At 43.8% G+C, this 13,414-nt stretch overlaps 1 protein-coding gene across 1 annotated transcript in view; it reads left to right on the top strand.

Moving 5' to 3' along the window:
- LOC309972320 (uncharacterized protein) overlaps positions 1-13,414 on the top strand; it is a gene marked incomplete at its 5' end in the record, with an annotated part of 91,113 nt that overhangs the window by 66,777 nt on the left and 10,922 nt on the right. The window contains one exon of the mRNA XM_082855954.1: positions 8,278-8,403. Coding sequence (XP_082712080.1) covers positions 8,278-8,311 — 34 coding nt within the window. The 3' untranslated portion in view covers positions 8,312-8,403. The remainder of the gene's footprint in view (positions 1-8,277; positions 8,404-13,414) is intronic.

The following is a 13,414-nucleotide window of genomic DNA, read 5'->3' as shown; positions in this document are numbered from 1 at the left end:
GTTGTGGTGCGCGGGCTTCTCATTGCAGTCGCCTGCTCCTGTGCGGAGATGGGCTCTAAGCGCATGGGCTTCAGTAGTTGTGGCATGCGGGCTCAGTAGTAGTGGCTCATGGGTTCTAGAGGGCAGGCTCAATCGTTGTGGTGCATGGGCTTAGTTGCTACGTGGCACGTGGGATCTTCCCAGACCAGGGCTCGAACCCATGTCCCCTGCATTGGCAGGTGGATTCTTAACTACTGTGCCACCAGGGAAGCCCAAACATTTGGTAGAGTTTTATAGTTCAACTAGAACAATTTTAAAAACTAAAGGAAACAAAGTAAATAATAAACGTTCTCCTTCAATTTCTATTACACGGGACAAATGTAAGTCATGACATATTTTCTTTGCCCACTTGCAGAGTGATTTATGCCCTGATGTTACCAAGCTTGTTTCTGGGGCTATTGGAGTTGGACGTGTAGCTCTGGAAGTAAATGAAGAGTCTGTCATTGAAACTCCCTGGAAATGTCCTCATTAGCAACATAATTTGGCAAATATGATACTGATGCCACTGTACCAATCCCAGGTTGGTGTATACACCATTCCAGTAAATCACCTCCTGCAGACCCTCTGCATGGTCAGGGCTGGGATTGTTACTCAGAAACGTTAGGGGAAAAGAACTTAGATAGAGTTTAGTTTTAAATTGTGTCTGGCAGACTATTATAAAATGTTATTACAGCAGTCCACAGGGAGCCACAAAGGGATGCAACAGGACCTGAGTTCAAATTACAGTCAGTTTCTGAACATGGTTGTCCCCATTATTTGTACACTGGATTATCCTTACCTTTGGCAGAATTGTCCTTGGGAAAAAACAGAGAAATAAGGACAGTTTGAAGTTCCAATTTTCCCATCTGATCCTGGGTCACCATAAATGATACAATAAAAAATAAAGAAGGATGAGGTGATGGGAGTGACATTTTAAATAGAGTTCTCTAGAGGAGAGGTGTCTCTGAGCAGGGAAGTGGGTGAATTGAGGATCCAGCTTTGGGCTGCCTAGAAGAAGCAGCTCCAGGCTGTGGGAACAGCAGGTGCAAAGGACCTGGGGCAGGCTTGTACAAGAGCAGACACAGGCAGGGGAGTTGTGAGGACCAGCCAGTGTGGCAAGCAGAGTGAGCAAGGGATTGAGTATGTGAATCACGTCAGAAAGACACCTAGAGACACAGTTGTGCAGGGCGTGGAGGCCCCAGGAAGGACTTTGGGTTGGTCGGTGCATTTAGAGCATATTGGCAAAAGAGTGACACAATCCCAATTGCCTTTTAAAACTCTGGCTATAGTTTAAAGACTAAACTATGTGCATGTGTTTTGGGGGGGGAGCGCTAAAAATAGAAATGGGAAAACCACATAGGGGGTTATTATAGAAAACCTCCCCAGAGATGACTGGGTTTGGACCAGAGACAGGATTTCTGGCTGGGTTGGATACGGGGTGGGAACAAGAAAAAAATGAAGGATAACTCTGGTTAAGATCCTCATCAACTGAGTAGGACTATAGTGGTCCCTCTTATTTGGGGGGATCTGTTCCAGCACCCCCCAATGGCCCTGTGGATACCTAAATTCGAGGATGCTCAAATCCTTTATATAAAAGGGCATGATACTTGCATATAATCTACACACATCCTCCTGTATTCTTTAAATCATCTCTAGGTTACTTAAAATACCTAATATAATGTAAATACTATGCAAATAGTTGCCAGAGTGTGGCAAATTCAAGTTTTGCTTTTTGGAAGTTTCTGGAATTTTTTTTTCTGAATATTTTCAATCCACGGTTGGTTGAATCCACAGAGGCAAACTCACAAGTATAGAGGGCTGACTGTATTTATTAAGACGGGAAAGGTTGTGAGAGCAGCAGGTTTAGGTGGACATGAGCAGGTCGTCCAGAGGCCAGTTTTAGACAGGTGAAGTGTGAAATCTTTGGAGAACCCCTCTTAGTGAAGGTGATTGCTGTAGATAGGCACTTTGGACCCTGCTCTTATAAAAAAATGACATCAAGAGGGAAAAGGCCTAGTAAGATGTTCTCATGTGGCTTTCTGAGGCCTCACAGTGTGGGACGCTTGGAGGCCCAGCTGCTATCATAGGCATGGCCAGCTGTTAGTACCGCTGGTTCATTGAGGTGCTGACGCCAGGGGAAGACACGTGTGCTCAGCCTCCTGCAATAGTACAACACCCAGGAGATGGTGCTGAAGGCCGACACAGTGACTGCCAGGCATTCTAGCAGCCCGAGAATGCCGAGACCAACTATGTGGTCTGGGAGACTGGAAAGGAAACCAACCCAGAGAATCCCACACATTGGAGTCTATCTTATTCCTACTTAATAATGTGCACTTACCTCATTCTGCTGTTCATGTCCTACTGCAGCCACCGAAAATATTCCCATGGTTAGAAGACCTGACTGGAAAGACGAACTTGGATATCTCGTGGTGAAACAGCGACATCAACAAATATAGACAGACATGCCCCCTAGAAATAGGTCTTTGGGGATCTGCTCAAGTTAAACGAGCAGCAGATAAAGTTTTAGCAGAAGCAGAGGAGCTGTGAATTGAAGATGAAGAGTGGGTAACCTTGATAGAGATCGGCCCACATAAAAAAGAATGAAATAGCAGCAGCACGGATGGACCTAGAGATTATCATACTAAGTGAAGTCAGACAGAGAAAGACAAGTATCATATGATATCACTTATGAATCTAAAAAAAAAAGATGCAAATGAACTTATTTATGAAATAGAAATAGACACACAGACATAGAAAACAAACTTATGGTTACCAAAGGGGAAAATGGGAAGGGATAAATTAGGAGTTTGAAATTAACATATACACACTACTGTATATAAAATAGATAAACAACAAGGACCTATTGTATAGCACAGGGAAATATACTCAATATTTTGTAATAACCTATAAGGGAAAAGAATCTGAAAAAGAATAGATAGATAGATGACAATCATTTTGCTGTACACCTGAAACTAACACAACATTGTAAATCAACTATACTTCAATTATAAAAAAAAAAAAAAATCCTAATCCAAGTATTCATTTTTCTCATCCTTAAAAAAAAAAAGAGAGATTGGCCCAAAGTATGGACTGTACAAACAGAACAGATGAGGTCTTTGTCTGAAGCTAAGTCTGTGGAAAATATTGCTGCAAAGTCAAAATTAAGGCTAAGAAAAGATCTCTAATCAAGACTGATCTAGATGATGATGTAACTGCCCTAAATGAGAGGTGTTTGGGGGATGCTGAGGTGGAATGTACCTGAACAGTGGACTGGCCCAAATACAGCACCTGTGGATCCCGTGTTACCAAGTACCCTTTCCCAGCTGCCCGAAACACACAGGACCAGGAAAGAGTCCAAGGAAGAGAAGAAACACAACGCTTCAAAACTGACGCTACACCACCTCCCGCAGGAGGCCACTGAAACCAGTAACAGAGGAGGATGCCTCTGCCCATGAGACTCAGGGTCCTGAACGTGGTCAGCTCCGAGACCAATTTCTCAAGCCAGGCTTCCCTCAAACCAGAAGAAAGGATCTCGAGCATCTACCATCCTAAGTCAGGCAGCGATACCACATTGATAACCATGCTTAATGCAAAAGACTTTCTACAGGATCTGAAATGTGTCCCATCAGATGAAAAGCAAAAGCAAGGCTGCCAATGAAAAAATGAAACTATAATTCAGAGAAGGAAAGAGAGGATGCTGCCAGAGGGCAGGACAATTATTGTCCCAGTTCCTTATGGAGTAGTAACCAGACCCATAGGTGCATTTCTTTTTTAATTAAAAAAAATTGTTTTTTAATAAATGTTTTGGCTATGCTGCACATCTTGCGGATCTTAGTTCCCTGACCAGGGATTGAACTCAGGCCCTGGCAGTGAAAGCACGGAGTCCTAACCACTGGACCACCAGGGAAGTCCCTAAGTACATTTCTTAAGAGTAGGAGACCAGGTTGTACCAGTTTGGGTTCAGGGTCCCTCCTGGCAGTTAAAAGATTGGCTGTGGCTTTTGCCTGATGGTTCACTAGTTGATACATTTGCTAAAGCTAAAGATTGTCTCAAGGATGACGAAGTTTGTCTGCACCCAAATGTTCAGCAGCGTGATATAACGGTATTAGAACTCTCAGCTATCACAAACATCCTGTGGATAGATCACTCTTCTTACAGCTCTGAGAAACCTTTACAGCTACACAGTAAAGCACACATCCCACCTGAGATTCTGAATTAGTTGGTTTCTCCTTTGTCTGGAAATTGGGATTAAGAAACATGGATATATTTTATACAGGGGATATATGTATACGTGTGGCTGATTCACTTTGCTGTATTGCAGAAACTAATACAACACTGTAAAGCAACCATACTCGAATAAAAATAATAATAATAAACGTTTAAAAATTAAAAATTTTTAAAAATTAAAAACACGGATATACCTTGACCTAAAGGCTAAGAGTCAAGTTTTATAAATTGACTAAAAACTTAAAAAAGATGAAGTTCACAGATTGCTCTCTTACAAGACCTAATTTAACCCTTTGTGGAGAACCCTGACGAACATACTTAGGTTCTGTGACTTTCATCTTTTCCCGTTACCTCCCCCAACTTCTGATAGTCTTTATTTCTTCATCGTCCCAGAAGTCCCTCCTCTCCTCCCCCCTTGGGTTCCGGGCCTGGCACAGAGTAGACGCTTCTTCCAAACTACCACCACTGTGGCACAGGGAAGCGCAACTTGAGAAACAGGATATTGTTTGTTGTTCTTATTCCAAGTTTTGTGATGACCACGATTGCCATTTAGAACATGTTAGCCTCACCACTGGCCTGTAGTCTAACCTCTGAATGATCTGCGTCTAATCACAGAGCGGAGTGGTAGGGCCGTAAATGTCACCCCACTCCATGGCTCTGATATGTGCCCTCGTTAAGGTCGAGGAGAGGAAAGTTAAATATCAGGGTTGAGCTCCTGAGCAATCATGTCATTTCTATTGATCATCTAATGAAAATTTATGGCATTTCACAGTGAAGAGATAAGTTTACCTGGGGCTGCCGGCTGCCACAGCTGTCCTCAGCTGGCTACAGCCAAGAAAGGCTTTCACCATAACTTTAATTTTAACTTTAAGATTCTCCTGTTACCAGGGGGAAGGCGGGCGGGGGAGGGATAAATTGGGAGATTGGGATTGACATACACACACTGCTGTATACAAAAAAAAAAAAAAAAGTGCTGAAAACCCTGCTTCTCTGGAGCAGTTTCTCAGAGTCATCTGGGAAGTGGGACTACTCCTTGGTTTGGCTCAAATCTCTTTTCTATTCTTATTATTGATTGTTTATTGATTATTTTCGTCGACATTACTCAGCATGTTTTTTTTTTTTTTTGCGGTACGCGGGCCTCTCACTGTTGTGGCCTCTCCCGTTGCGGAGCACAAGCTCCGGACGCGCAGGCTCAGCGGCCATGGCTCACGGGCCCAGCCGCTCCGCGGCATGTGGGATCTCCCGGACCGGGGCACGAACCCGTGTCCCCTGCACCGGCAGGCGGACTCTCAACCACTGCGCCACCAGGGAAGCCCTCCACCTGCCTTTTGTCTGTAGAAAAACTTTAGTGAAAGAGTAAATTTAATCAGAGAAGTGAGAAAATGCAGAAAGAAAGGAAAACAGTCAAGCAAGACAAAATAATAATTGTTTAGTCATTAAACAAAGTCAAGGACCTTTAGTTCCTCCTCAAGGGCTATGGAGAAATATTCTGAGTCATATCTTTTGAGCTGCTTTGCAGATACTAAAACCTCCACCAGGTGGAAGAAGTTTAACTGTATGCTGACCGACAGCACGTAGACCCCAGACTGGTTGATGATGCTGACCCCCAATTACCTCACCACCAGCCAATCAGAAGAATGCCCATGAGCTCATCACATCCCCCCCTCAAAACCCCTCCCTCACCCTTTTTAAAACTCTTTCCTTGAAAGCCTTCGGGGAGTTCGGGTCTTTTAGGCACTAGCTGCCCTGGACTCCTTGCTTGGCACCTGTGCCTGCAGTAAACGCTGTGCTTTCCTTCACCACAATCCGGTGTCAGTAGATTGGCTTTACTGTGTGTAGGCCAGGGGACCCCAGTTTGGTTCAGTAACAGTTTGGGTTAATTACTTTGCCTTCACCAGTACCACAGGGGGTGGTGAGGTTCAGATCTTCAGTTCCCTTCCAACTCAAAGAGCATCTATTCCACTCTGCAGTAAAAAGCCCATCTTGTTTATCTCCCTGTGGATATCCAGGATGAGTCATATACAGACATCATAAATTCTCCTTCAGGACATTAAGGTGATATGCTATGAAGACTTTGAATCATGAGTAACAGTAACATCTCCCGATGTCGTACGTGTGGCAGATGAATAAGCGGTGCTAGTTAGGGTGAAAAATGAACAAGGCTTGTTACCTGTGCTCTGTTTTGGCAGTGATTTGAGCTTTTCTTTCAGGCATGAAGAGGCGATGGCTGTAGAAATGTTTCTTTTAAGGCTTGTTAAGATTGGAATGTCACATTTCAACATCTGTATGATTTATTTAAGAAATAAGAGTGAGACGAGCCAGTTTGTATGGCTGAGGATGAATTTGAACGTGTCATAAGACACATCACTTCTGAAAGTCAGATGCAGAAAGTAGGTTGATACAGTGTGTTGGGGTTCTGTGATGTGCGCTGCTAATGTTTCGTCTGCACACACATGTTTGCACACACACACACACACACACACACACACACTCAAGACCTTGGAATCAGTCCTTGCCAATGCCTGGGGATGTACTTCGACACTACCTTTGCATGCAGGGAAATGTCCTTGTAATTAGTCTTATGAGACACTGGGAAATATTTCAGCAAAAGATAAAACTCTAAACAGAATATATTATTCCTCTGAAAAACATGTGTCCTTTAACAAGCTTAAGTCCTTTTTCCCATGCTACCTTGGGATGAGAACTCTCTCGATCAGAAAGGCTTTTATCTGCAGTTTGTAGGAGGCCAGCTCTGCCGTGGTTCCCTCATGCCAGGTCCTCCCACAGGCCTCGGAGGCAAGGCCCAGCCGCAGCCTGACTTGTCTTGGTGAATGTCTGTCATCCTCTTAGGAACTCAGCAAGAGAGGCAGTTTTGACAGGAAATGTCACCAAGCTGTTTTCCATCCACTGCCCTACCTGTGGGAGATGCCACAGGCAGTTTCTCATCTGTTCCCCTTGTTCCCAGGAGGCACAGGACTTTCCACCTGTCCCCTGTCTTCAGAAACAGATGCAGACTCTAAAACTGCTTGGTTGTGGTCCTCAGGAACGGAGTGTCCCACTGCTCATGTCACCAGCATTGTTGGGCCCTTTCTGTTTGGTATAGTCCTGTGGGACTGGGACACAGGTAGCTGACGCACGCTGATCTTGTCTAAATCCACCTGGGCTCGATGTCTCCTTCAAAGTGCGGCAAGCCAACCTCATCACGTTCTAAGTGGCCACCACACTGCTGCTTGACCACTTGGTAGAAAACCTGATCAACTGTAGCTTAAGAGAGGGAGGATGTTTATTTTCCTCACATGCTAAGAAGTCTAGACATAGGCAACTGCTATGTTCAGTTAGCAACATGATGTCAGGGCTGATGTCCCTGCAAAAATTCTGCAAGCTTCTTGGTCACAAGATGGCTGCTGCAGTGGCAGGCATCACACCTGCATTCAGGGCAGGATGAAGCAGTGAAGGCAGGCACCAGCTATCTTGTCTTTTTTTTTTTTTTAGGAAGCAATAGCTTTCCCAGAAACCTGCCGGCAGACTTCCCCTTGTGCATTATTGGCCCTAACAGGGTCACACCACTCTGAACTTCAATGGAGGCCAGAGATCCAGTTTTGCAAGAGAGGAACTAGATTGACATGATTGGCCTAGAGTAGACCAGACTAGTCAGAGTATAGTGCTGAGCGGGTCTCCTTGCCTCTCTGAACCAGACAGGAGCTCCATTGGTGAAACAGAGGGGAGAACGGGTTGGGTAGGCAACAACCGTGTTGCCACTTGAACCAGTGTGGTGAGTCCCAGCTTTCCCCACTCACGAAGACCAGTCAGCATCTGAGTCCACTCTCTCTCCCTGCTTGTGATTCAACTTTAGCTCATACTTGAACTGGCCAGTGAAGAGGTGATCTGGGGCCTTGTGAAGACAAGTTCCAGTTCTGCAGAAACTGTGAGACTCACCTAAAAGAAAAAGCTATTACAGTTGCCATGATCAAAGACTATAGACACACCAGCCCTAAACGCCTTTTCAGGCCTTTTTTCTTTTCTTAATTCTAGAGCTGAAATACCAGAGCTGACATCAAATGGTTAGAAGAGAGTGACATTAGGTAGACATCGAGAGTCTGAAGCCACCACAAGCTTACTCACCTTTGCAGAATTCTAACCATAGTAAGTTTCCTTCAGGTAAGAGTACTATATCACTTCTTATTTAGTTAAGAGATAGTTGGGATTATTACCTGTGTTTTGGCAAATTGATACAAGAAAAATCAAACTATCTTGCTACCAATGGACCTAATCCCTCAGGAGATAAGCTATGAGAACTTAACCTATGCTTACCTTCCCTTTCATTTGTCAAACTCCTACACATCCCTCAAGACCCTGCTTAAAAATAACTTCCTTTCACAAGTTTCTCAAAGTTGGTCAAACCATCTGTAATTTTATAGCCCCTTTTCATATTTCTCTTGTCACTCTTACCACTGGCACCCTGGAATAATTTACTTATCCAACCATGTCACCCACCAGATTAGGAACATTCTCAGGGGAGCAGTTTTGTCCCAAACATTTAGCACAAGGTGGGAAGCACAGTAGTAAGCTCTCAACGTATTTTTATTGAATAAACCTATTTAAACTTTGAATAATTACTAACTTATAACATTAAAATCCTAACTTTTTTTAAATTGAAGTGTAGCTGCTGTACATTATATAAGTTACAGGTGTACGATATAGTGATCCACAAGTTTTAAAGGTTATACTCCATTTACAGTTATTATAAAATACTGGCTATATTCCCGGTGTTGTACTATATATCCCTGTAGCTTATTTTATACATAACAGTTTGTACCTCTTAATCCCTTACCCCTGTGTTGCCCCACTTCCCTCTCCCCACTGGTAACCACAAGATTTTTCTCTATATCTGTGAGTCTGCTTCTTTTTGTTATATTCATTAGTCCGTTGTATATGTTAAATTCCACATATGTGATATCATACAGTATTTATCTTTGATAAAGTCCTATACCTTAATTCAAAAACAGAAAAATTAAAAATGCACTCACAATATCAAAATAAAAGGCAGGGGCTTCCCTGGTGGTGCAGTGGTTGAGAGCCCGCCTGCCGATGCAGGGGACGCGGGTTCATGCCCCGGCCCAGGAGGATCCCATGTGCCGCGGAGCGGCTGGGCCCGTGAGCCATGGCCGCTGGGCCTGCACATCCGGAGCCTGTGCTCTGCAACGGGAGAGGCCACAGCAGTGAGAGGCCCGCGTACCTCAAAAAAAAAGCAAATGCAAAAGAAGAAAAATATTTGCAACTCCTATCATGTAAAAATGGTTTATTTTTCTATGTATATAAACTTCTAGAAATTGAGATTAAAAAAGATCAACAAGCCAAAAGATAAACAGGCAAGGACACAGACAAATCACATAAAAAGAAGTGTAAGTGGCCCTTAAGCCAATGAAAACATACTCAAACTTACCCATAATTTTTAAAATGTTAATTAAAATTATGCTGAGATGCTGTTCTCATATTGGCAAAAATCCAAAAGTTCAACAACATACCCTGTGAGTGAGACTGTTGGGAAACGAGCAATCTCAGCGTTTCTGGGGACAGCGCAAATGGTACCATCTTGGGAGGGGACTGTGTGGCGATACCTATGCAATACATATCTCAAATACTGTCCCTCTTTAAACCAATTCTCCTCATTCTGGAAATTCATCTTACAGAAGTCTCTGCACAGTTACAAAAGGATACACATAAGGCACGTATGTGGAACTAATAGTGTAGAAGCCATTTCTGTAGGTGGAGGGAGGATGGTTAAATAAACTAGGGTAGGTTCTCACAATGGAACACTATACAGCTGAACGTGAAGGAGGTTGCCTTCTCTGTCGTGCTCGGGGAAGGTCTCAGGACAGATGGTTGAGTTGAAAAGCAAAGTTCAGCGTAGGGACCACAATTTTATGCCTTTGTTTCATGAAGGGGAGGATAAGATTTTGCATTTGTTTTTGTTTGTAACTGCAGAAAATACTGGATGTGTGTACTGCAAGGGAGAGAGCAGATGGCAGAACAGGGCGGATGCAGTGGAAGCAACACTTCTCACTGTGTACCATTTTTGCTTTTGAAACCTGTGAATTATTACTTATTCCAAAAATTAAAATTTTAAAATCCTACATCTTGCCTATAGGTTTTAGAGCCAGATTGTGTGTCTTTGTATCTCTGCTGCACCTTTTACCACATCAGTGAATCTGGGCAAGTTTCTTAACCTCTTAAGAAGAATCTGATGAGTTGAAATATGCAAATAAACCAAGCCTGAAGCAGAGTAAGTTCTTTGCAAGTCTGGGCTGTTATTAGTACTGCATTTACTAATAATAATTTTAAAGAGCTCTTAGTAACCCTTTAGTGATGAGGTTTTTGGAATCTTTTCAATATTCTTGTGTGATAGGGATAAGCTGTTTGTGTTTGCGAAGAAAATAAAATTAACGCCAAGAGAAACAAGGTGATTAATTCAAGATAGCACTGAGTGCAGTACAAGTGCAGGAGCTGACAGCGGGGCACTGCATGCCACACATACGGCCACAGCTAGAGTCAAGTGCATCGATTCCTATTCCTCTTTAGCACATCAAAAAGAGAATACAGTCAACCTGATTTGGAGGTATTACAAATTTGCAAACTGTTTCAAAATGTGCAGGACAGCTGCAAAACACAGCCCCTGCAAGTAACTGCTCCAAATCTTGACAAAATCAATCATTTGAAATCTTCCTCCTAATTTTCTAGTGGCAAGGGGAGGTCACCATCAGGCTGGGAGTTTCTAGGGAGGAACTTGAAATAAATATGGGCAACAGATTCCCCTGCAGGGCTTTGCATGTACAGTCCTGAACATGCCCACTCAACAATTGTTTATTTTTTAAAAATAAAGAATTACTGGGGCAGAAATAATATCATTAGCAGGGCACTGTCAGTAGATTCACCTACCCCTTTTAGAGGGCTTAGTTTACCTTTTTCTGTGGAAAATGAATACGTGCGTGACATTTTGAGATTTGGATTATTTATCATCGGGTAGGGCCAATTCAAAACAGCACAAAGAAACAGCTTAGGTGTTTTTCTGTCGAATAAAACAACAACAAAACCCCCCAAGCCTAATACATTGTGAAGAAATTGTGCCCCCTGCTGATTTAATTTGGTATTAACGTCACCTTAAATTTTTTGGAAAAATCCTCAACGTCTAGGACTGCAGGAAGGTGCTGTGAATTCAAGGTCATTTAAATATCCTCTCAGACAGCCTCTCTCAGCAATTAGGAACTCTGCTTGATACTGGCCTTGGGAAAAAGGAAGCAAAGAAGAAATGCTGCCTTTTGTGACTCTTATAAAGATATTTGTCCTAAGAACCTCCTCGGCATTCCATGTACCTTTGTCGACTCTGAAGAGGAAACATGAGCAAAACGAAAAGCGTGTGTTCGCTGATGGTGAGCACAAAGCCCTTGTGCTTACTTTCAACTTTATTAGGACGCAAAGCACATTAGAACTCTGTTCCAACTACCCAGAGAAATTAAAATGCTCCTTGAGACTGACTGAGATGATTCAGTCTGAGAAGACTAATTACCGCCAATGACCAGTAATCATGGCCATGCATTCGGGGCCTCAGAAGTCACTGTTAACTTGCCATGAGCCACCGATTCAGATCCTAAATGCTAAATCCTCCAGAAGGGCTCCAGCCCTGGACAAAATGAGCAGCTGAAAATGTAGCAGTTGTAACACTGGCCCCCCTCTTCTTGGGGTCCTCATTTTTGTCTTGACGCCTCTCAATCTGGGCTTTTAAATCTATACCTTTTTCTGGTCTGGTACTGATTTCCCACGGGTTGCCGAGCACTCTTTCAGGAAGTTCATTGACAAAGCTTATATTCTTTTCCTCTGCTATGGACTAAATGTTTGTGTTCTCCCCAGCTCCATACGTTGAAGGCCTAACCCCAACAGGATGGTATTTGGAAGTGGGTCTTTGGGAGGTCATTAGGTTTTGATAAGGTCATGAGGTGGGAGCCCCCGTAATGGGCTTGGCAACTTTATAAGGGGACGTAGAGAACAGAGCTCTTTCTCCTCCATGTGAGGACACAATAAGAAGGTGGCCGTTGCAAACTGGGAAGAGAGCCCTCACCAAGAACCCACCCCGCTGACACCCTGATCTCTGACTTCCAACCTCCAGAACTGTGAGAAATATAGGTCTGTTGTTTAAGCCACTCAGTCTGTGGTATTTTGCTATGGCAGCCTGAGCTGAGACATTCTCCTAAGAAGATATTTACATCTTTTGGAGAAACGCTAAACATAGGAAGGACTTTAATGGTGCATTTGGCCTTGGGGAAGATAATGAAGGTGTTCTGGGGTAGAGAACCGTTCCTCATGCCTTTCCTAGCCACGGCCACAGGCTGCATCCCTGCTTTTCTGCCAACAGCAGAGAGAACACGGCCTTCTAGTCTAAAGGATGCAAAGCTTTGTTCTAGAGTCAAGTAACAGGAAGGTAGTAAAAACTGTCTTTTTTTCCGCATCCCCTAGAAAGGCTTTCATTCTTCCCAGGCCCCTTTGACCTTTGGAGGGTGTTGCCAGATTTAGCAGAGAGAAATATAAGGCACCCTGTTAAATGTGAATTTTAGATAAACAAGGGATGATTTAATATTCGTATTTGTTGTTTGTCTAAAATTCAGATTTAACTGGGGTCCTGTATTTTGTCTGGCAACCCTATCTTTAACTGTCTTCATGGTTTCTGTTTCCAGGGCATTCTAAACACACATGAGTGACTCCTGAGCCGGGTCGGATTAAGTGGGCCCTGGGCTCAGGTGACCACAGGGGTCCCTCAAACGCTGCTGCTGTCCGGGAGCTGATCGCCCTCTAGCGGCCAACAGGGACATCAAACCCGCCGAGCGGGGAGCGGGTCTGGGGAAGGATGCTCAGCCCACATCCTCACGGTGGTCCTCGAGGGCTGGGGAAGGGGCCTGCTGAGCTCATAGCTGGCTAAACTGAGTTCTGTTTCCCCAAGAGCCTTTGCACAAGAAAGTCGCCCTATTCCCAGTAGCAGAAAGGGAGATTCCCTTCTTTCGGTTAAAAGTACCCTGGAAGAGTACCCATCTGGAACAGCCTAAGCTAACGGTGATGATCTAACCTTGGACTGCACTCACTTCGTCACTGATGACTGTGGGATAGATGTCGTCACCACCTG

Source organism: Leucopleurus acutus, assembly GCF_964270905.1.
Source record: "Leucopleurus acutus genome assembly, chromosome: 15".
NCBI classification, from domain to species: Eukaryota; Metazoa; Chordata; class Mammalia; order Artiodactyla; family Delphinidae; genus Leucopleurus; species Leucopleurus acutus.
Note: the sequence above shows the minus strand (reverse complement) of the source record. Positions and strands in the feature narration are given on the sequence as shown.